The sequence below is a fragment of the Oncorhynchus tshawytscha genome, linkage group LG14 (assembly GCF_018296145.1).
Source record: "Oncorhynchus tshawytscha isolate Ot180627B linkage group LG14, Otsh_v2.0, whole genome shotgun sequence".
NCBI lineage: Eukaryota > Metazoa > Chordata > Actinopteri > Salmoniformes > Salmonidae > Oncorhynchus > Oncorhynchus tshawytscha.
Window position 1 is genome coordinate 24,119,285 of NC_056442.1, and position 24,334 is coordinate 24,143,618.

The window sequence follows — 24,334 nt, forward strand, 5'->3', positions numbered from 1 at the left end:
AGACACACATATCCACCCCACCAGCCCTAGCTGTATTATTGAGGCCCAGCGTAATGCCATCCCTTCCTCTCTGCTAGCTTCCCTAGGTCAGAGTTCAACCCAGAGCAGCTAGACTAGAGTGAGGTGTGTGAGAGAGAGTTAGGCAGGGGTGTCAGGAAGCAGCGTACCAGTCGCCCGCCCTCTAACCACCCTCCCCCAGCTATGGTCCAATCCGGTGAGTTATCGTCCACTGACAGAAGGGGAAGTGCCAGTTCAGCACATCAGCATCCAGGGGAGCATAATATCACAACTATGACAGGTTCAGTCAGAGTTTAGTGGTGGTGGTCAGACTAGTATGTTTTGATGAATAAGCAGTAGGGGGAACTCAACTCCCAACACATTCAGTTCAGCTCATGTGGATAGAGACAGTTATTACGCACAAGCTCCCCCCTGTGAACTTGCCCCTGCTGCTCCTCGCCGTATGCCTTGCATTACTGTGAGCTCTGCCTGGAATGAGGTGACAGAAGGGCCGGTAGGCTGGAGCTCAGAGGGTGGGGGTCGGGAGGGGTCAGCTCAGTCCCCTGGAATCCCAGCCGTGTGAGGCGTACCACAGCCACCCGCCACTCCTCTCACCCCACTATTAAATCATTACAACTCCCAGAGATCCCCCGAACCGACAAACGCAGGAACGGCCGGCAATTGACCCCGACCCCTGAATTCCAACCCTCCTGAGTGGCCGAACACAGGGGCAGTACATTTCCCATGGGGTCAGACGGAAGAGAGGGCGAGTGTGTGTGTGTCCCTTACCGTTGAGCTCCACACAAACATGAACACAGCGTGTGTAAAAGTTCACCTTCCTTTCCGTCTGTGGTCCACTGGCTTTCTCTCTTGGCTCCTTCATTTGCGTCACAACCCCTGTCTCACTTTTCACCAGTTCTCCCCTGTTGGCACATAAGAGACTTGTTATTGTCGTAGCTATGAATGTCCCAGTGCAGATTTCTCCTGTAAGTAGGGAGCAGTGGAAGTGGAACACGTGGACGTGAGAACCATTCAGGTCCGTACTGGCATCCCTCTCACCTTAGGTTCCTGTTTATGGATCATCTCAAGTCTGAGGAGGAGTGCTGATCTCTGATCAGATTTGCCTTTTAGATCATAATAGATCAAAATTGATATTCAGTGGACGGGAGGGGGGGGCTGATCCTAGATCAGCACACCTACTTAGAGGCTTGTATGACTAAACACAATAGAGGAGCAACACAGTAAAGCTGTCAGATCTCTTGTTTCACCTTCGGGGAGGTTGATGTTAATCTCTCCGTTGAGTTTGTTTGGTATGTTTAGCAGCGTTAAGAGTTTGGAGGGGATGGAATGGTTTTTTTCATATAGGCTGCTGGAGAGTTACACACACACAAAGTCATGAACACACACACACAAAGTCATGAACACACACACACAAAGTCATGAACACACACACACAAAGTCATGAACACACACACACAAAGTCATGAACACACACAAAGTCATGAACACACACAAAGTCATGAACACACACACAAAGTCATGAACACACACGTACAAAGTCATGAACACACACACACAAAGTCATGAACACACACACACAAAGTCATGAACACACACACACAAAGTCATGAACACACACACACAAAGTCATGAACACACACACACAAAGTCATGAACACACACACACAAAGTCATGAATACACACACAAAGTCATGAACACACACACACAAAGTCATGAACACACACACACAAAGTCATGAACACACACACACAAAGTCATGAATACACACACACAAAGTCATGAACACACACACACAAAGTCATGAACACACACACACAAAGTCATGAACACACACACACAAAGTCATGAACACACACACACAAAGTCATGAACACACACACACAAAGTCATGAACACACACACAAAGTTATGAACACACACGTACAAAGTCATGAACACACACACACAAAGTCATGAACACACACACACAAAGTCATGAACACACACGCACAAAGTCATGAACATACACACACACAAAGTCATGAACACACACGCACAAAGTCATGAACACACACGCACAAAGTCATGAACACACACACGCACAAAGTCATGAACATACACACACAAAGTCATGAACATACACACACAAAGTCATGAACATACACACACAAAGTCATGAACATACACACACAAAGTCATGAACACACACACACAAAGTCATGAACACACACACAAAGTTATGAACACACACGTACAAAGTCATGAACACACACACACAAAGTCATGAACACACACACACAAAGTCATGAACACACACGCACAAAGTCATGAACATACACACACACAAAGTCATGAACACACACGCACAAAGTCATGAACACACACGCACAAAGTCATGAACACACACACACAAAGTCATGAACATACACACACAAAGTCATGAACATACACACACAAAGTCATGAACATACACACACAAAGTCATGAACATACACACACAAAGTCATGAACATACACACACAAAGTCATGAACATACACACACAAAGTCATGAACACACACACACAAAGTCATGAACACACACACACAAAGTCATGAACACACACGCACAAAGTCATGAACACACACACACAAAGTCATGAACATACACACACAAAGTCATGAACATACACACACAAAGTCATGAACATACACACACAAAGTCATGAACATACACACACAAAGTCATGAACATACACACACACACACACTCCGCCACAAACACACTCACTCCATCATGAACACACAAGCAGAGTTAGTTTCCATGTGAGGGGCTTTGGGGCCAGCTGGGCCCAGGATTGAGATGTAGTAGAGAGGCTGTTAAGGGGCTTTTAGGTGCTGTACCTTTTCCTTGGCAGCACTGAGTAGCAAATATGTAGCTTTGTAGTTTAGCCTCCCCCTGTGTTCCCAGAGAGAGATTCCAAGAAATTCCACTTCATCTTTTCAGGGCTTTGTCTGACTGACCTGATCGTGATGGGAGTCTGGATGGTGACTCATTCAACACTTAATACACACACAGTCCGCTTATTCAAGACTCATATTATACCCTCCAATTCTCCGACTTTCCCTGGCTCTGATGGACTGGTAGATGTCCTGACGTCACCACTACCGAGGATTTATCTGGGCTCAAAGTCCTTTGTTTCACACCAACTTAAAACCCTCAGAGGATGGATTGTTCTGCTTTGTTTATTTCTCTGCCTCCCCTCGTGTGTGTGTGTGTGTGTGTGTGTGTGTGTGTGTGTGTATGTGTGTGTGTGAGAGAGATGGCGATTAACCTACCACAGATTGGAGTGACTCGCACTCGCAGCAGCACCCCACACTGGTTAAGAGTGAGTCGTTGTGAGTATCTCTGTGTAAAAATAGTCATGATTACAAGGACTGTGTTGTCTTCTGTGTGTGACTCTCTCTCTCTCTGTGGGCCTCCAGTGACTGGACTTGGAAGTCCCTACCCTAGAGACTTAACCCTGGCACACACACATGGTGTATGATAGTCTAATGCAGGTGGTTGTAAGAGGAGTCAGGGATAGCCCCACTGCCTCTCAGCCAGGCTCTTTCTTTCCCTTTCAGAACTATGCGTCTTGGATTAAGAGCAAGGGATCCCTGCACTGGCAAAAGCTGTGTGTGCGCGCGTGTGTATGTGTGTGTGTGTGTGCGTGCTCGCACGCGTGTGTGTCTCTAATCAAGGCTAAGTAGAATGTGGCCTTGGGGAAGCCTAGCTTTGTCCAGTGTGTATCCGTGCCCGGCCTCTCCAGGATGCTGAGTTGGAACTGGGAGTGAGCTGGACGTCTATGGACAGCAGAGCTGGTTGCTGGTCCCGGCAGCACCCAACTTCACCCCAGGTAGGACACACCTCTCTTTCTCCCTCTCAGTCACCATTCTATGCTATCCACAGCTTGGACCTGACCTATTGCTACAGTAGAATTGCTTTTGTTCCAATTCCACCTCATTTCTTTCCACTGTCCCGGACCAAGACTAACACACATTCATATGTACAGGGAATAGAATGAAATACTGAATGAAAATGTTACGTAGGATATAATACATACTGTATGAGTACACAACAACATATGGTTTTTCCCCAGCCTCTCAAAACAGCCATAAAGCAAAGGTTCCATATCTATAAATCATCGGCTCTAAAACTTGGATGGTCTTGCTGTTTAGTGTTGGGAGACTCACCAGGGAGAATCAATGGAGATTACTGTAGGCATGTTTTATAGGACCCAGGTAGTGCTTGTGGAGCCCTTCATATCTGCTGGGGATTATTGCCGATTTAGTTATTCTATTATTCAACCTCCTAATCATATACCATGGTTGTGTATGGCCGTTGTTGGATTTTCAATGAGTCTTGCTATAATGACCGCAGTACGTTCCATATGTTTGTCTGGAATTGAACAGCACCTTTAGTCCCAGCCCCTGTGTTGCTGTAATGGTGAGACCGAGTGAGTGCAGTTCCTCTGAGCTGTACCAGAGGGAGCTCTTTTCTCCCTGAGCCGCGTCGCCCGGGACAATCCCAACCTGTTGTGTTGACAAGAAGTACTCCGTCTAGACAGACCGAGGGCCTAGAGGGAGAGGAGAGACTGAAGAGGAGGGTGAGAGAGGAGAAGTAGAGGACGGAGAGAGAGAGTGTCTCAGGGGGTTGGGTTGTAAGCAAAAAGGCACATTTACGTTCTCTGCGAGATAGTAGGGAGGGCGGTGAGAGGGACAGAAACGGTACGTGGTAGTTTTTATCTAGCTTCGTTGGACACACTGACTAAGTCGCTCTGGATAAGAACTTCTGGTAAATTAAAATGGGGAGGGAGACGGAAGGGGGGGGGGGAGGAGGGAAGGGAGGGAGTGAGAGGGGGGAGGAGGGCACGGAGAGAGAGCGAAAGAGGAGGGGAGGGAGAGAGGGGGAAGAGGGGAGGGAGAGGGGGAGGAGGGAACGACAAGAGAGAGAGGAGGGGAGGGGAGGAGAGAGAGAGGTGGAAGAGGACAGGGAGATGAAGAGATTAGGCTCCTAACTTGCTGATAGAGGGCAGCTGCCAGTGATTGTAATTGAAGAGATGAAATGATCCCATGGCTGGCTCCCTCCCTGCCTACAATGTCCCCTAGTCCTCTTGTGTTTTCTGGCTAATCTTACCTTCTCGATCGATCTCCCTCTCTGTCTGTCTCTACCGCCCTACCGACCTCTCTCTCTCTGTCTCTCTCCCTCTGTCTCTCTCTCTGTCTGCCTTTCTCTCTCAACTCTTATGTTCCCCTCGATATCTACACATTTCCCTCTTCCTTAGAAATTTGATTTCTCTCTCACGTGGCACACACAGAGACATACTTGCTCACACATGAGTGTCAGAAGGTTCAGATATTAATGAGAGTGCTGCCTTGTCCCATGCTGTTAGGAGTCCTAGCCTCCTTGCATAAATCCTTGTTTTTCTTTCCTACTCTACGATGGAGATGTGTGGAGATTTGTTTTTTTTTACAGCTATTCCTCAGTTTCACTAAGCTAGCTGGGGTTGCTCAAGACCCAATATGACTGGTTTTGTATGTGGGAACCACATTTAGTCAGAGGAAACTGCAAAACACTTTTGAAATAGTTTAAAGGTTAAGATGCTTTGTCCTCGAAGTCTACAGGAGGTCAAGGGGCCTCAGTAACCATAAATGGATGGAATCATAATGCATCAATTCCATTAAGTAGACCTTTTTAGATATGAAACAATAGAGAGCATTGCTATCTTCTAGCCAGCAGGGTGAGGTTAGGTATCCATACCGGATCTGCCTAGTTCAGACCGGGAGATGGTGGGGAGCATCACCAACGAAGAGGCGAGATGAGGGAGTGCACCTACCTGGCATGGCACATTTGACATTTTCCAAACACTTCTTTATCTGGATGTATTCCACCTGATCTGGGGGGTTACCAAGGAACTGGGAAACACCCTCTGAGGGGCGGTTGGAGAGCGGACACCTGTTAGCTGATTGTGTTTTAGACAGATGCAGCGAAGGCCTTTTCAGACTGCTGATGCCTAATGGCTTCCTGTAGGTCTTTGTTTGCGTTTGTTTGGGAAGGGCACGAGGTGGGTACTGCCAAAGCAAATGTCCAACAACACGATGGCAGTGGTAGTTCTGATATGCTTCCTGTAAGTGCTTGTTTTATTGTCTTTGTGTGTGTGTGTGTGTGTGTGTGTGTGTGTGTGTGTGTGTGTGTGTGTGTGTGTGTGTGTGTGTGTGTGTGTGTGTTGTGTGTGTGTGTGTGTGTGTTGTGTGTGTTGTTTTTCCCAGGGGATATGCACACTATCCTTCAATCTGTCGTTCGGCGTATGGGTTCCTATCGCGGACTACTTCCTACCGCTTGGTGATTGGCTTGTTATTTTTAGTCCAGAGAGCTGAGTGAGATTGAAGATGCATTTGGACTGGTCATCTGTTGGTCTTCTGCGTTGCTGTGTAACGTGCAACGCTGCTCATCCAGCACTTCAGACCGACTCCCATTTACGTCATGTCACTATTCACTATTTGTTTACAATATTTGGTTATTTTGAGAGGAATGCGTAACCTACAACTCAACTCCTCTTTGTGGCTGGAGATGTTTGCGAAACCAGGCAAATAGTCTTGCCAGGTGGAATGAGACAACCATTCGCAAATGGGGAAGAGGGGGCCAACAGGTCAATGGGAAAGGAGGACAGCGTCCGGTCGGGAGTGACATCTCCTTCAGAGAAACCCCTTCACCGCCAAATACATCTTGATAAGCACATTAGCTCGGCAAACTGCTCATAATGTCACTCTTAGATGTCTTCCTATTCTGTCTCGAAAACCAATGATCTAGTTATGCCAAGTTCTCTGTAAGTTTTAGTTTTCAGATTCGTCAACATGCTCTCTCAGGACTTCCTTTAGCGTCACTATCTGGCTTTCTATTTCTGGACCCTACCTTTTTAATGTTTCGGGTCAAACATGATTTATCTACAGCCCTGGTTGTATTATGACAGATGAAGTTCATGGGCAAACGATTCAGCTGATAAGAACAGCTAAGTGATCACCGTAGAGCGTTTCAGTCTGCAGACTCGATGGAGCTGCTGAAAGTTGTCTGAGGCTGCCCGTGAATTTGTCTGTCAGGGATTTGGAGTGTACCGGAGTAAGAATGATGTCTGAGGATATACTCTGTGTTTTGTTCACAGCTAGCCATGGGGACGAGGGGATGCTTTTGACGGCGGCTGTTAAAGCAACACAGAGGGGGGGGGGGGACTCCGTAAGGTGAGACCAACAAAGGCCTCGGGAAATCATCCCCTATTTATCGTCTTCAATATTCCATAGCTGATGAGGAGCGTAGATTGCAGTCCGGCGATGACAGGCGGATAGCGGTGCAGCTACCAGATGTCTGGAACTTTATCCAGGTTGTCCAACAACAACACAAAATGATTTGTGCATGTAGCCGTGTACATATAGTACTGCACATTTTTTTCCCACGTAGATGTAAATGATGCCAAAAGCGAAGTAAGCCGTAAGACAATATGATTGTGTATAGGAGAGACAGAGAGAGAGAGAGAGAGAGAGAGAGAGAGAGAGAGAGAGAGAGAGCGGAGTAAAGGGTGTAAGAAACTCCAGCAGGGGTGTAGGGGGAGTGTCTGTACGTGTTCTTCAGAGGGACAGTGGTGAGTACCACCCTGACGCAGACCCCCACATAACTACGGATGACTGGTTTTGTATGTGGGAACCACATTTAGTCAGAGGAAACTGCAAAACACTTTTGAAATAGTTTAAAGGTTAAGATGCTTTGTCCTCGAAGTCTACAGGAGGTCAAGGGGCCTCAGTAACCATAAATGGATGGAATCATAATGCATCAATTCCATTAAGTAGACCTTTTTAGATATGAAACAATAGAGAGCATTGCTATCTTCTAGCCAGCAGGGTGAGGTTAGGTATCCATACCGGATCTGCCTAGTTCAGACCGGGAGATGGTGGGGAGCATCACCAACGAAGAGGCGAGATGAGGGAGTGCACCTACCTGGCATGGCACATTTGACATTTTCCAAACACTTCTTTATCTGGATGTATTCCACCTGATCTGGGGGGTTACCAAGGAACTGGGAAACACCCTCTGAGGGGCGGTTGGAGAGCGGACACCTGTTAGCTGATTGTGTTTTAGACAGATGCAGCGAAGGCCTTTTCAGACTGCTGATGCCTAATGGCTTCCTGTAGGTCTTTGTTTGCGTTTGTTTGGGAAGGGCACGAGGTGGGTACTGCCAAAGCAAATGTCCAACAACACGATGGCAGTGGTAGTTCTGATATGCTTCCTGTAAGTGCTTGTTTTATTGTCTTTTTGTGTGTGTGTGTGTGTGTGTGTGTGTGTGTGTGTGTGTGTGTGTGTGTGTGTGTGTGTGTGTGTGTGTGTGTGTGTGTGTGTGTGTGTGTGTGTGTGTTGTGTGTGTGTGTGTGTGTGTGTGTGTGTTGGGTGTTGTTTTTCCCAGGGGATATGCACACTATCCTTCAATCTGTCGTTCGGCGTATGGGTTCCTATCGCGGACTACTTCCTACCGCTTGGTGATTGGCTTGTTATTTTTAGTCCAGAGAGCTGAGTGAGATTGAAGATGCATTTGGACTGGTCATCTGTTGGTCTTCTGCGTTGCTGTGTAACGTGCAACGCTGCTCATCCAGCACTTCAGACCGACTCCCATTTACGTCATGTCACTATTCACTATTTGTTTACAATATTTGGTTATTTTGAGAGGAATGCGTAACCTACAACTCAACTCCTCTTTGTGGCTGGAGATGTTTGCGAAACCAGGCAAATAGTCTTGCCAGGTGGAATGAGACAACCATTCGCAAATGGGGGAAGAGGGGGCCAACAGGTCAATGGGAAAGGAGGACAGCGTCCGGTCGAGAGTGACATCTCCTTCAGAGAAACCCCTTCACCGCCAAATACATCTTGATAAGCACATTAGCTCGGCAAACTGCTCATAATGTCACTCTTAGATGTCTTCCTATTCTGTCTCGAAAACCAATGATCTAGTTATGCCAAGTTCTCTGTAAGTTTTAGTTTTCAGATTCGTCAACATGCTCTCTCAGGACTTCCTTTAGCGTCACTATCTGGCTTTCTATTTCTGGACCCTACCTTTTTAATGTTTCGGGTCAAACATGATTTATCTACAGCCCTGGTTGTATTATGACAGATGAAGTTCATGGGCAAACGATTCAGCTGATAAGAACAGCTAAGTGATCACCGTAGAGCGTTTTCAGTCTGCAGACTCGATGGAGCTGCTGAAAGTTGTCTGAGGCTGCCCGTGAATTTGTCTGTCAGGGATTTGGAGTGTACCGGAGTAAGAATGATGTCTGAGGATATACTCTGTGTTTTGTTCACAGCTAGCCATAGGGACGAGGGGATGCTTTTGACGGCGGCTGTTAAAGCAACACAGAGGGGGGACTCCGTAAGGTGAGACCAACAAAGGCCTCGGGAAATCATCCCCTATTTATCGTCTTCAATATTCCATAGCTGATGAGGAGCGTAGATTGCAGTCCGGCGATGACAGGCGGATAGCGGTGCAGCTACCAGATGTCTGGAACTTTATCCAGGTTGTCCAACAACAACACAAAATGATTTGTGCATGTAGCCGTGTACATATAGTACTGCACATTTTTTTCCCACGTAGATGTAAATGATGCCAAAAGCGAAGTAAGCCGTAAGACAATATGATTGTGTATAGGAGAGATAGAGAGAGACAGAGAGAGAGAGAGAGAGAGAGAGACAGAGAGAGAGAGAGAGAGAGAGAGCGGAGTAAAAGGGTGTAAGAAACTCCAGCAGGGGTGTAGGGGGGAGTGTCTGTACGTGTTCTTCAGAGGGACAGTGGTGAGTACCACCCTGACGCAGACCCCCACATAACTACGGAACCGCTGCACGGTAGGGCTGCATTCTGGACATTGTGTGTGTGTGTGTGTGTGTGTGTGTGTGTGTGTGTGTGTGTGTGTGTTTCTCCACGGTTCTATGCATATATGTGTTTGTGCCAGACCAAACGTCAACGTGTCTATAGTGTGATGATGGAAGAGGTTTGAGTGCTGTACTGGGCAAACAGTGTGTCTTGATGTGTTTGTGCATGCTTATCCTGGCAAGTTCATGCCACGGCAGAGCATCACATAACTTCTAGGAGGGGGACAAAAGTTCCATTGGGTTGAATTGTCTGATTTTGAAGCGTGTCTGATTTGACGCAACGTCGACTACAGTTTGTGCGCCGTAGAGACTAGATACAGTGGTGAATAGTGATGGAGATCATGTTAGGTGTTCGGCTTCCTCATTGTCTTACAACGAAAACAAGAAGTACTCCCCGCTAGAAACCCCAAAGTTGTGATCCTCTATTGTTTTGATTCCTTATCCACTACTCAATATTTCTAATATACATCATTGGTTGTCTGTCTCTGTAACAGAACAATAATGCTCAGAGTTGGCGCGATGGTTGCTCTCGGTGTGTGTGGGTGTTCTTCTGTACTGACAGAATTGCAGGCTCTTTGTTAACGTAAGGTGAAGTGTTCCGGTGACGGACATTGGAAGGCCCCCGCCCCCCTTATGTTATAGTGTTTTTAATGTCACGTGTACAGTACAGTGAAATGCCTTTCTTGCAAGCTTACACTATGGTAACCTTGACAGAAGTGTTTTTTCTTCATAGCTCCAAGTTGCACCGATTTTCAGAACGTGTAGGATTGTGTGGGATCTGATCGCAATGATGTTTCGAATATGTGGTTCAGTCATTTCATTCTCAGCTGGAATATCGTTGATGATGAAGTGGTTGTTTGACGTTACTCAGTGCTGAGCTAATGTAAGTGCTGTACGGCAACCCAGCGAGTCAAAAAAGATGGTACTTTTAAAGGAAGTTTCATTTATCTGATGAGTTTGAATTAATTGTTACCCCCAGTGTTTATTTGTGGGTTTTACACTTTGCACTCTTTCTTCCAGCCGTTGTTTTCTCATCTTTATTTATGAATATCCATCAAGTGCTCTGCTTCCACCTCCTATATGTACTCTGTTGTCAGTCCAGGTGCCTTATGCGGCTTGGATAGGAGCATTCTGTTTGACTGATAGGGGGCATGGACTGGAATCCCATGGAGAATAGCAGGACAATTACTTTTAATTGGGATAATGGCATTCCATTTGAATTAACTCTCCCTTTGCCATTAAATTCCAATTGAAGCAAACGAGTATATAAACGAGGCGATTAGCTCTAAAACCTTTTTTTCTCCCCTTCATTTTCCAACGTTTTTTACTCAAATCATGGGACTTTTTAAGTGGGGTATGCGGTTAACGTTTGTAAATAAAAGAATCGGCAAAATATATATATATTTTTTTTAGTGCATCTTCAGTCAATGTAATATGGCGCATATTTAATTCATTTTAAGATCGATACAATTGTGTTTATGATATTTGTCAAATGTCATCAGTATACAAGTTTTGAGACGCACAATGATTTGTTTCTTTCGGTGTGAAATTCCAACATAGAAAAACATGGTATGATTCCGAGCCCCGTCACAAACGACATCTTTCTGGAGACGGCTTTCATCACTTCCATTTTAGTTTCCCTGTTTGAAGAAAATAGCTTCATAATAATGGGACTGAATACACTACTTTATTAAATGACTTTATTGCGAGTCTGTACATTACACCAATATTACATTACACTGGTACACTACTTTTTTCCCAGTCTATTGCTAAGACTTGTACTTTGTCTAACATATACAGTATATGGATTAGATTTTGTACATTACACCAATATACATTACACCAATGTTACATTACACTGATACACTACTTTTTCCAGTCTATTGCTAAGACTTGTACTTTGTCTAAAATATATGGATTAAATGACATGAAAATGATCATTCTCAATAATTGACATTAAAAGGCCCCAGAATGAAGGGTCGTTGCAGTGAAGAGAAAGGCAACAGGGAACACAATGGAAAGGACAGGAGAAACGCTCCTGTTGGATACTTTTGCATATAACTGTGGTAAACATCTACTGTGACCATGCTGAAAAGTAGTTAAACATAAAAACACATTTAAAATGTAGTCCAAAAAATATTTTTTCGAAAAAAAGGAGTTAAACATACAAAGTAGTTTGTTTCTTAATTTGATTTAACACATTTTTTGTTGTTGCTATGATATCTTGATTATACCCACGTACTGTCAAAGGAAAATGACGGATATGTCTGTGATGCGTGTTTTCTTTGATAATATGTCTTATCGGGGTTATCAGAATCAGAGGAAGTCACTTGGTTTCAAATCCTATCAACGTGTTCCATCCTGCCTTAACACACTGACTGCACATTGATTTCATCTCTCAAACGGACTTTTCTTCTAACTATTTTTTCTTCCTTACAAATCTTGTTGCTGCCTGAATTATTTTGAAAAATTATTTTTATTTTCATCTAATTTGGTGAAGTTCAACATTCATATTTTTTTTATTTTTTTTTTATCTCCAAAGGTATAGAGACCTACAGATGTGATTGTAGCTTCGGCAGTAACAGCATTGTGAAGAAAGAAAATAAACTAACGTGTTCTAGCAGAATCCCCTCAGGCCTTATTTGGCAGGGACATTCAGGTTTCACAATTCCCCCAGTGTTGCACACTTTTAACCCCATAGTGACATATCACAGTCACCCATTTGTCTCCGTCTTTCCCTGTGTTAACTAACCACTCAGGATCTTCCAGAGAAGCCCAAATAAAGAGCAAACCATTCAAGGCAAAATACACAAGTCATTCAAAAAAAAAAAAAATCATTTCTAAACATGTCCTGTTGTTATCACAATGGTCATTTACACAAGTGGTGTTGTGTTTGTGTTGCAGTCTGGTACAGGTTGTGTCAACACTGGTGTTTGCCATAGAAGGCAGTGGAGCCAGTCCAAGTGTCTAACCCTACAGCGGCGCCCCCTGGCCCCGGCCACACCTCTCCCTCTCCGTCTCTCTCTATGATATCCCTCATCCCCTGATGGGCACCTCATCACACCGTGCCACAAGTCCACCGTCGTCGCTAACAACCACACCACGCCACTAACCACCGGCCATCGCCATGGAGATGAAACAGTCAATGATGATGGACAGAGAGAACGAAGGAGGGGAGAAAGAGAAAGGGGAGGAGCAATCGCAGGAGAACGGCAGACTCATGCTGGCTGACGGAGGGGTGGCAGAGAAGGGGGACCCCAAAGTGAACTCTGGTGGGGGGTCAGGAGGGGTGTCCAACGGGTACCCCACGTCCACAGCACCGAGCCCCAAGGAGGGAGCGGGGGGTGTACCCGCAGGGGCCCTGAGGACTCTGGTGGTCCAGCAGACCAGTCTGGACCAGCCCCGGGAGACCTGGAGCAAGAAGATGGACTTTCTGTTGTCTGTGATTGGCTACGCCGTGGACCTGGGAAATGTGTGGCGCTTCCCCTACATCTGCTACCAAAACGGCGGAGGTGAGACCCGGGCCTGTTCATTCGAGCACGCTGTTGCAAAAAGCTCAAATAAGCGTTTCTTGTTGGACAAGTCTAGGTAGTCCCTCCTTGTTTCAGCCTGTTTTCTTACGTTTGGTGCCTAATGAACACAACCCAGGTTGAGGGAGAAAGTAACACTGGAAAGGAGAGAATCTGTAGCTGGGAAAGGGAGGTTAAGGAAATTGACAGAGGAAACTAAACCATCTACAGTATACTGGTAACAATAAGCATTAATGCAGATTGAATATAGTTTTCCACCCAACATATTTTCACACTTAATCATATAGCTAGATAAAGCAAGATAGATCAATCGGACAGAGCGTCTGGAAAACACAGACCATTCAAACCAACCAAAACTTTGATCAAATGAACATTTACACCTTGGACAGAAATAGCACTGGGTAAATGCATAACATTAAACCTTGTGTCTTCTGTAATGAATGTTAATTTAATGTTCCCAGATGTTTACAAGGGAACTCTGCTGTCCTCCCTGCCTTTCTACAACTCTCCTCCTCACATCAAATACAGGCCTCCGATTTCATTTTATTGAATTTGCAATAATAAAATCTTTGCAATATCCTGTTTCTCTGTTTAGTGGGAGCGAGGGAAAGAGAGAAAGAGAGATGGAGACAGGGAGACACTTGATAGAAGCAACACTATTAATTGTCTGTTTTTATGAGAGTGGCTTCAATCTATTCTCTCTCTCTCTCTCTCTCTCTCTCTCTCTCTCTTTCTCTCATTGCTTAATAACCTGTCTCCTAGTCCCAGCTACTGAATCAACAGTTATCTTTGCTTTCATGTCAACCACACAGATATAAATTCCTAATCAAATACAGAGACAGGCTCCAGTCCAGCCAAGCCCCTATCTCCCTGGTACTCTCCAGGGTTCGCCATGTCTTTTTTTCTCTGACATTTCCAATTCCTCCTCTCACTCCCTTTGCTCTTTAGGGTCAGCTACAGGTCAGTGTTGAATGTTCCAGATGTTGATGTCAGTTGTTGTTAGATAAGGTGTGTAGAAATCTGGCAAAGAGTGCAGATATGAAACATGTGGAGTTTCTATTTTTGACCCATGAATGAAATGATTTTTACTCAATATACCCCAACCTCCGCTTTTTCCTTCTCCCTCTCTCTCTCTCTCTCTCTCGCGTGCCCTCTCTCTCTCTCGCTCTCTCTCGTGCCCTCTCTCTCCTGCGTGCCCTCTCTCGCGAGCCCTCTCTCTCTCTCTCTCTCTCTTGCTCTCTCCGGTGCCCTCTCTCTCTTGCGTGCCCTCTCTCTCTCGCTTCCTCTCGCGCCCTGTCTCGCTCACTCTCTCTCTCGCTCCCTCTCGCGCCCTCTCTCTCTATCACCCTCTCTCTCTCGCTCCCTCTCGTGCCCTGTCTCTCTCGCATGCCCTGTCTCTCTCGCTCCCTCTCGCGCCCTGTCTCTCTCGCGTGCCCTCTCTCTCTCTCTCGCATGCCCTCTCTCTCTCGCTCCCTCTCTCTCTCGCTCTCTCCCACGCCCTCTCTCTCTCACGTGCCCTCTCTCTCTTTATCTACCCCTCTCTCTCCCCCACTCCCCTACCTGTTGTCCCAGGTGCCTTCCTGCTGCCCTACATGTTGATGGCGGTATTCGGTGGCGTGCCTCTGTTCTACATGGAGCTGGCACTGGGGCAGTTCCACCGTAGCGGCTGCATCTCCATCTGGAAACACATCTGCCCCATCTTCAAGGGTAAGAAGAGAGGAGGGGAGATGGAGGGAGGGGAGTGGATTCGACTAATTTTGTTAACACAATGAAGCTTGTCAACTATTTTGATAAGTGTTATGGAGGAGTTATGAGAGGAGAGGAGTCGGGAGAGGAGAGGAGTCGGGAGAGGAGAGGAGTCGGGAGAGGAGAGGAGTCGGGGGAGAAGAGGAGTCGGGGAGAAGAGGAGTCGGGGAGAAGAGGAGTCGGGAGGGAAGGAGTCGGGAGGGAAGAGGAGTCGGGAGAGAAGAGGAGTCGGGGGAGAAGAGGAGTCGGGGAGAAGGGGATTCAGGGGAGTCACGGGAAAAGGGGATTCAGGGGAGAAGAGGAAAAGAGGAGTCGGGAGAAGAGGCGTCAGGAGAGAAGGGGAAAAGAGGAGTCGGGAGAAGAGGCGTCAGGAGAGAAGGGGAAAATAGGAGTCGGGAGAAGAGGAGTCAGGGGAGAAGAGGCGTCAGGAGAGAAGGGGAGAAGAGGAGTGAGGGGAGAAGAGGAGTCAGGGGAGAAGAGGAGTCAAGGGAGAAGAGGAGTGAGGGGAGAAGAGGAGTCAGGGGAGAAGGAAAGTCGGGGGAAAAGAGGAGTGGAGTGGTAGATCCAGAAAGACAGTGAGCAGCTAGCTGCCTGTTAGAGCAGATAGATGAGTGAATGTCTGAGAGACAGATAATATGAACTCTCCGACCCCTTCAGCACGTTCCTCATGAAAGTATCTGCATCCCCTTGTTGTGGTGATGTCCAGCTCTCTGTTATGGAAATTGTCACATTTCCCGCGGAAATGCCAGCATGCTTAGAAACGTCATGTTATGTAAATCTCAGTTGTTTCCAAATGTCATCTCCTACTTGAGTCGGACTTGAATTAGCTTGAAAATAGATAGATAGGTTTAGATCTCTGAGTGATGGATGGAGCGAGTTATCCCCGACCAACCCCAACCCCACAACACAGAACACACCTTCATCTCAAACTCTCTTCCCATCTGGTCAGAGTCTGGTTTGCTCGATGCCCTGGTCCGCCACTTGCCTCGTTTGTCTCTCTACCCCACTCTCTGCCTCGTTTGTCTCTCTACCCCACTCTCTGCCTCGTTTGTCACTCTACCCCACTCTCTGCCTCGTTTGTCTCTCTACCCCACTCTATGCCTCGTTTATCTCTCTACCCTACTCTCTGCCTCCTCTCTCGTTCATTCATACCTGTGTTAATCCTAATGGAAAAACAGACTCTTTTCTCTCCATCACAAACTCTCTCGCTCTGTCTCTCCAACAGTTGTCACTATCGATATATGATTATAGGACGTTATAAAGGGGCTGTGCGGGTTCATGACAAGTCTGATGATGCATTATCATAACTGCATTGTCATGCATTATACCTTACATTGTCTTTTCCTTTCTGTGAAAGGTATCGGCTTCGCCATCTGCATCATAGCGCTGTACATTGCGTTCTACTACAACACCATCATGGCGTGGGCCCTGTACTACCTGCTGGCGTCGTTCCGGCCCACCCTGCCCTGGACCACGTGCTCCAACCCCTGGAACACGGTCAACTGTCTCCGCTACCTGTCCACCGACAGCAACGTCACCTGGACCAACACGTCCACCTCGCCCGCCGAGGAGTTCTATACGTAAGTCAAGACCATGTAAGTGCAAGGCAGGACGGAGGGATGAGGAAAAGGGGGCTGCCAGGGACATTAGACAGTAGAGGACGGAGGGGTAGACGGCATGATGGGCTCGGTGGAGGAGAGGGGAGGAGAGGCAGAGAGGACAGTGACTGGATGGGTGGATGAAAGGTAGATATGGATGGGTGGATGAAAGGTAGATATGGATGGGTGGATGAAAGGTAGATATGGATAGGTGGATGAAAGGTAGATATGAATAGGTGGATGAAAGGTAGATATGGATAGGTGGAGGGAGATGGGAGGAGAGGCAGAGAGGACAGTAACTGGTAGGTGGATGAAAGGTAGATATGGATAGGTGCATGAAAGGTAGATATGGATAGGTGGAGGGAGATGGGAGGAGAGGCAGAGAGGACAGTAAACTGGATGGGTGGATGAAAGGTAGATATGGATAGGTGGATGAAATGTAGATATGGATAGGAGGAGGGAGATGGGAGGAGAGGCAGAGAGGACAGTAACTGGATAGGTGGATGAAAGGTAGATATGGATAGGTGGATGAAAGGTAGATATGGATAGGTGGAGGGAGATGGGAGGAGAGGCAGAGAGGACAGTAACTGGATGGGTGGATGAAAGGTAGATATGGATAGGTGGATGAAAGGTAGATATGGATAGGTGGAGAAAGATAGATATGGATAGGTGGATGAAAGGTAGATGTGGATGAAAGGTAGATATGGATAGATGGATGAAAGGTAGATATGGATAGGTGGATGAAAGGTAGATGTGGATGAAAGGTAGATATGGATAGGTGGATGAAAGGTAGATATGGATAGGTGGATGAAAGGTAGATATGGATAGGTGGATGAAAGGTAGATATGGATAGGTGGATGAAAGGTAGATATGGATGGGTGGATGAAAGGTAGATATGGATAGGTGGATGAAAGGTAGATATGGATAGGTGGATGAAATGTAGATATGGATAGGTGGATGAAAGGTAGATATGGATAGGTGGATGAAAGGTAGATATGGACAGGTGGATGAAAGGTAGATATGGATAGGTGGATGAAAGGTAGATATGGATAGGTGGATGAAAGGTAGATATGGATAGGTGGATGAAAGGTAAATCTGGATAGGTGGATAAAAGGTAGATATGGATAGGTGGATGAAAGGTAGATATGGACGGGTGGATGAAAGGTAGATATGGATAGGTGGATGAAAGGTAGATATGGATAGGTGGATGAAAGGTAGATATGGACAGGTGGATTAAAGGTAGATATGGACAGGTGGATGAAAGGTAGATATGGATAGGTGGATGAAAGGTAGATATGGATAGGTGGATGACAGGTAGATATGGATAGGTGGATGAAAGGTAGATATGGATGGGGTGGATGAAAGGATAGGTAGATATGGACAGGTGGATGAAAGGTAGATATGGACAGGTGGAGAAAGGTAGATATGGATAGGTGGATGAAAGGTAGATATGGATATGTGGATGAAAGGTAGATGTGGATGAAAGGTAGATATGGACAGGTGGATGAAAGGTAGATATGGATAGGTGGATGAAAGGTAGATATGGATAAAAGGTAGATATGGATAGGTGGAGAAAGGTAGATATGGATAGGTGGATGAAAGGTAGATATGGATAGGTAGATGAAAGGTAGATGTGGATGAAAGGTAGATGTGGATGAAAGGTAGATATGGACAGGTGGATGAAAGGTAGATAGGTGGATGAGGTAGGTGGATAGGAAAGGTAGATATGGATAGGTGGATGAAAGGTAGATATGGATAGGTGGATGAAAGGTAGATATGGATAGGTGGAGGTAGAAAGGTAGATATGGATAGGTGGATGAAAGGTAGATGTGGATGAAATGGATATGGATGGATGAAAGGTAGATATGGATGTGGATGAAAGGTAGATATGGACAGGTGGATGAAAGGTAGATATGGATAGGTGGATGAAAGGATAGATAGGTGGATAAAAGGTAGATATGGATAGGTGGAGGAAAGGTAGATATGGATAGGTGGATGAAATGTAGATATGGATAGGATGGAGGGAGATGGGAGGATGGAGGCAGAGAGGACAGTAACTGGATAGGTGGATGAAAGGTAGATATGGATAGGTGGATGAAAGGTAGATATGGATAGGTGGAGGGAGATGGGAGGAGAGGCAGAGAGGACAGTAACTGGATGGGTGGATGAAAGGTAGATATGGATAGGTGGATGAAAGGTAGATATGGATAGGTGGATGAAAAGATATGGATAGGTGGATAGGTGGATGAAAGGTAGATGTGGATGAAAGGTAGATATGGATAGATGGATGAAAGGTAGATATGGATAGGTGGATGAAAGTAGATAGATGTGGATGAAAGGTAGATATGGATAGGTGGATGAAAGGTAGATATGGATAGGTGGATGAAAGGTAGATATGGATAGGTGGATGAAAGGTAGATATGGATAGGTGGATGAAAGGTAGATATGGATGATAGGTGGATGAAAGGTAGATATGGATAGGTGGATGAAAGGTAGATATGGATAGGTGGATGAAATGTAGATATGGATAGTAGTGGATGAAAGGTAGATATGGATAGGTGGATGAAAGGTAGATATGGACAGGTGGATGAAAGGTAGATATGGATGGGGTGGATGAAAGGTAGATATGGATAGGTGGATGAAAGGTAGATATGGATAGGTGGATGAAAGGTAAATCTGGATAGGTGGAGGTGGAAAAGGTAGATATGGATAGGTGGATGAAAGGTAGATATGGACGGGTGGATGAAAGGTAGATATGGATAGGTGGATGAAAGGTAGATATGGATAGGTGGATGAAAGGTAAGATATGGACAGGTGGATTAAAGGTAGATATGGATAGGTGGATGAAAGGTAGATATGGATAGGTGGATGAAAGGTAGATATGGATAGGTGGATGATGAAAGGTAGATATGGATAGGTGGATGAAAGGTAGATATGGATGGGTGGATGGAAAGGTAGATATGGATAGGTGGATGAAAGGTAGATGGATGGATAGGTGGATGAAAGGTAGATATGGATAGGTGGATGAAAGGTAGATATGGATAGGTGGATGAAAGGTAGATATGGACAGGTGGATTAAAGGTAGATATGGACAGGTGGATGAAAGGTAGATATGGATAGGTGGATGAAAGGTAGATATGGATAGGTGGATGACAGGTAGATATGGATAGGTGGATGAAAGGTAGATATGGATGGGTGGATGAAAGGTAGATATGGACAGGTGGATGAAAGGTAGATATGGATAGGTGGATGAAAGGTAGATATGGATGGGTGGATGAAAGGTAGATATGGACAGGTGGATGAAAGGTAGATATGGACAGGTAATGAAAGGTAGATATGGATAGGTGGATGAAAGGTAGATATGGATAGGTGGATGAAAGGTAGATATGGATAGGTGGAGAAAGGTAGATATGGATAGGTGGATGAAAGGTAGATATGGATATGTGGATGAAAGGTAGATGTGGATATGTGGATGAAAAAGGTGGAGATGTGGATGAAAGGTAGATATGGACAGGTGGATGAAAAAGGTAGATGAAAGGTAGATAGGTGGATGAAAGGTAGATAGATATGGATAGAATGGATAGGTGGATGAAAGGTAGATATGGATAGAAAGGTGGAGAAAGGTAGATATGGATAGGTGGATGAAAGGTAGATATGGATAGGTGGATGAAAGGGATATGGATGTGGATGAAAGGTAGATATGGATAGGTGGATGAAAGGTAGATATGGATAGGTGGATGAAAGGTAGATATGGATAGGTGGATGAAAGGTAGGTATGGATAGGTGGATGAAAGGTAGATATGGATAGGTGGATGAAAGGTAGATATGGATAGGTGGATGAAAGGTAGATATGGATAGGTGGAGGGAGATGGGAGAAGACCCGGCAGATAGAACTTTAAACTTTTCGGTTAAAGTGTTACCTGAACTTAAAATGTTTAGTTGGCCCAAACTTGTCTCATATGTTCATTCAACTGTTATTTGTGCATCTACCTAAAGAAGACTATGAAACTGGTTATACACACACACACAAACATGCAATATTTTCAACTTATCTATTTGACATAAGTGTTTACATTTTGCGTGTTCATTTATATAGTAATTATTATTCAACATGAACTCACACTTAATCTGACTTCTCTCATCTTTAATTTGATTTCAGCAATTTTAGGGTGTTTCCCATGCCAATAACGCCGAGAGAGAGAGAGCAAGAGAGAGAGAGAGAGAGAGAGAGAGAGAGAGACTAACATGGATGTCCATTCTAGTAATGATATTTCTATGGAAAAAAAGCAACTGGTTCTGTCATTCCTGACTTTGAGTCTGGTTCACTCCTATCAATCTAAGAGAGATTTGGGGCTTTGTCAAGGTTGACTCTATTCTAATGCACGTAAAACTCCTCTGCCTCATGTCTGGCACCAGAATTTCTGTGTTTTTTTTCATAAACCTTGTCATTCTGTCCATCTGGTATGTTTTCTTAACTGGCAACCTGGCATCTAGCTCGATCATCTCGATCATCTTTCACCGTACCAAGTTATCTTATCTCCTTATTCTGTGTCAGCATCACATATCCACAATATGTTTATTCAATTTCTATCCTTGTCATTTTCTTTTTTTTAAATCTATCTCTTGCCTAGTCCTTTCACGTTCTATCTTTTATGACCCTGGAAATCAAATCAAATGTTGCTCAATGCGTTTATTAAATAAACACACGCCATACAAGAGCAACTGTTTATTTTCTTTCAAAATATCATCAATTATCCCCATCTATCTGCAGCAAGAAACCTGCCAGATGTATGAATGCTTTTCCTCTCTTGATCACTCTATTTCCCTATAAATGACTCCTTTCTCTGTTATTCTGTCTCATCCCATCTTCTCATCTCTCTTCCCGACAATCCCCCCCCCCTCATCCATCTCCTCAACCCCTCTCTCACCCCTCTCTCTCCTTATCCCTCACTCGCCCCACTCTTTCACCCCTCTCTCTCCTTATCCCTCTCGTCTGACACCTTCCTCCTCATCCCTCTCTCCTGATCCCTCATCCCTCCCCTTATCCCCCTCTCTCCTCACTCCTCTCTCTTTACCCTCCTATCCGCTCCTCATCCATTTTGCTCATCCCTCACTCCTCTGTTCCGTAAAGGCGTCAGGTACTGCAGGTACACCTGTCCCCAGGTCTGCACCAGCTCGGCAGTGTGAGTTGGCAGCTGGCTCTCTGCCTCCTGTTCATCTTCACCATCGTCTACTTCAGCATCTGGAAGGGAGTCAAGACCTCTGGCAAGGTGAGCGTGGCTGGGGGATGGAGAAACAGTAGATAAACAGTAGATCACAGTAGGTAAACACTGTGAACTCTGTTTCTCACTGATGCCTCCTATTCATATGTGCCCCTCTCTTTCTCTCTGTCGCTCCCTGCAATCTCTTCCTTCCTCTCTCTCTTCCTCCTTCACCCTCTCTCCATCTCCCTCTCTCTCTCCTCCACCCTTCTCTCTCTCTCCTCCACCCCTCTCTCTATCTCCCTCTCTCTCTTCCTCCTTCACCCTCTCTCTCCCCCACCCCTCTCTCTCTCCCCTCTTTCTCAGGTGGTGTGGGTGACAGCCACCTTCCCCTACCTTGTCCTGCTGGTGCTGCTCGTTCGTGGGGCCACTCTGCCCGGAGCCTGGAGGGGCGTGGTCTTCTACCTCAAACCTGATTGGGGGAAACTACTCAGCACCACAGTGAGTTGGCCCACTATTTGTTTAGGTTTACAGCCAATCCTTTGTCATCATACAACACACTGGCACCGAGTCATACTGCCTGATGTTTTCCTAATACCTAGTTTGTCTGCTTCCCGCTTTCTTATCCACCTCTCTCTCTCTCTCTCTCTCTCTCTCCCTCCAGGTATGGATTGATGCTGCAGCTCAGATCTTCTTCTCTCTGGGGCCAGGTTTCGGGGTTCTCCTGGCCTTTGCCAGCTACAACCCCTTTCACAACAACTGTTACAAGTGAGTCTCCATTTCTCTTGATACAGTACAATCTATTGATGAACCTGCCCATATGGGATGTTTCTTTCCCTCTCTTTCTTCTCTTATCTCCCTCTTCATCCCCTCTTTCTTTCTCTATCTCTCCCCCTCACTCTGCCCTTGCTCTCTACCCCTCTCTCACTTCCTCCCTCCTTTCCCCCCCTCTCCCCTTATCTCAGGGATGCGTTGCTGACCAGCTCTGTGAACTGCCTGACCAGTTTCCTCTCTGGGTTTGTCATCTTTACCGTGCTCGGCTACATGGCTGAGATGCGCAAAATAGGTGTGGAGACCGTAGCCAAGGATGCTGGTAAATCAATCAAATCCATAATCTATTTTTCATATCCAGCAGTTGTTGTAGGATTTATTTATTTTTACATCAGGGCCCATATTCACAAAGCGTCTCAGAGTGCTGATCTAGGATCAGGTGTCCTCCCCTTCCCTTGTAATCTTATACAATATGATCTAAAAAGGCCCAGTGCAGTGAAAAACGTGATTTTCCTGTGTTTGTATTGACCAATAAGAAAGAGAGTTCCAAACCTCTCTACCAATAACAGCTACTTTTCAGTTTTCCCCTCCCTATTCAGAACACTCCCAGACAGTCCTCGCTACATTTTTGCTTGAGAAATTTCTCTTTGCTAGGAATAATTTTGACCATTTGAATTAAAAATAATTTCAGTAAGGTACTTTACTGTTACCCAGAAATGATTTGATATTGCGTTGGACCTTTAATGGAAAACTGATCCTAGATCAGCTCTCCTACTCTGAGACACTTGAGAAATACAGGCCCAGATAGTTCACAGGTTATCTGAATTCAGACAGGCAAGTGAGTACAGACCAGACTGTGGAGAATCCTAACGTAAGACACACGGTCAAAACAAATTCTCTGCTACGGTTCTAGTTACATTTGCATACATCAAGACAGGACTAATTTCCCACTATTCCTTTTTGATAAAGGCCCAACACCACATGTAAAAGCCTCAGGGGCCCGTATGGAAATAATTACGATCCCTTAGGTGCTTTCAAACATGAAAGAGGACAGTTAAGATGCCACATTTCCACCGTGTGTGTGTGTGTGTGTGTTCCCTTTCCTAATATGTTGATTGTCTGTCTCTTCTGCCAGGTCCCAGTCTGCTGTTCATCATCTATGCTGAAGCCATCGCCAACATGCCCGCTGCCACCTTCTTCGCCATTATCTTCTTCCTCATGATCATCATGCTGGGGCTGGACAGCACGGTCAGTGGCACACACACACACACAGACACACGTGTGCAAGCACAGATGAATACACATGTACAAATGCGCACGCACACACATGCATAAGGGCGTGGTAATCTCACAGAATTACTGGTTCTCAAATTGATTGTCTGTTTTTGATCAGTTCTCCGTTCTTACATAAATGTACTTCTGCTATGTGTGCTAATTCATTTAATCCAGGCTCTCAGGTTGTGTTGAGTGTGTATTCATCCAATCAGGCTCTGAGCTTACTAGGGGGGTTACTGTCAACAGAACTGATGCTGAAGGAACAGTTTGTGTCTGAGGATCTTTCTGTC

General features: G+C 45.6%; 1 protein-coding gene and 1 long non-coding RNA gene across 15 annotated transcripts in view; both read left to right on the top strand.

Moving 5' to 3' along the window:
- Window positions 1-2,685: 2,685 nt before the first annotated feature.
- Window positions 2,686-24,334, top strand: part of slc6a4a (solute carrier family 6 member 4a) — a 28,459-nt gene continuing 6,810 nt past the window's right edge. The window contains exons 1-9 of one of the 3 annotated variants that reach the window (XM_042297191.1): window positions 2,686-3,876; window positions 12,828-13,435; window positions 15,026-15,160; window positions 16,557-16,779; window positions 21,929-22,067; window positions 22,365-22,499; window positions 22,663-22,766; window positions 22,964-23,091; window positions 23,905-24,017. In XM_042297191.1, coding sequence (XP_042153125.1) covers window positions 13,051-13,435; window positions 15,026-15,160; window positions 16,557-16,779; window positions 21,929-22,067; window positions 22,365-22,499; window positions 22,663-22,766; window positions 22,964-23,091; window positions 23,905-24,017 — 1,362 coding nt within the window. In that variant the 5' untranslated portion in view covers window positions 2,686-3,876; window positions 12,828-13,050. Of the gene's footprint in view, window positions 3,877-9,743; window positions 9,897-10,628; window positions 10,807-12,827; window positions 13,436-15,025; window positions 15,161-16,556; window positions 16,780-21,928; window positions 22,068-22,364; window positions 22,500-22,662; window positions 22,767-22,963; window positions 23,092-23,904; window positions 24,018-24,334 lie in introns of those variants that run through there. The other 2 variants (XM_042297192.1, XM_042297193.1) reach the window with 2 other exon arrangements.
- LOC112266828 lies at window positions 16,801-20,103 on the top strand. Of its 12 annotated transcripts, none has more exons than XR_006078816.1 (9): window positions 16,801-17,058; window positions 17,104-17,332; window positions 17,404-17,442; window positions 17,751-18,136; window positions 18,168-18,206; window positions 18,298-18,441; window positions 18,518-18,567; window positions 18,680-18,799; window positions 18,874-18,916. It is a non-coding gene; the product is annotated as an uncharacterized LOC112266828 (long non-coding RNA). The 12 variants fall into 12 exon arrangements; XR_006078815.1 differs by having other exon boundaries at window positions 18,680-18,718; window positions 18,863-18,884; XR_006078814.1 differs by lacking the exons at window positions 18,680-18,799; window positions 18,874-18,916 and adding an exon at window positions 20,018-20,103 and having other exon boundaries at window positions 18,518-18,581.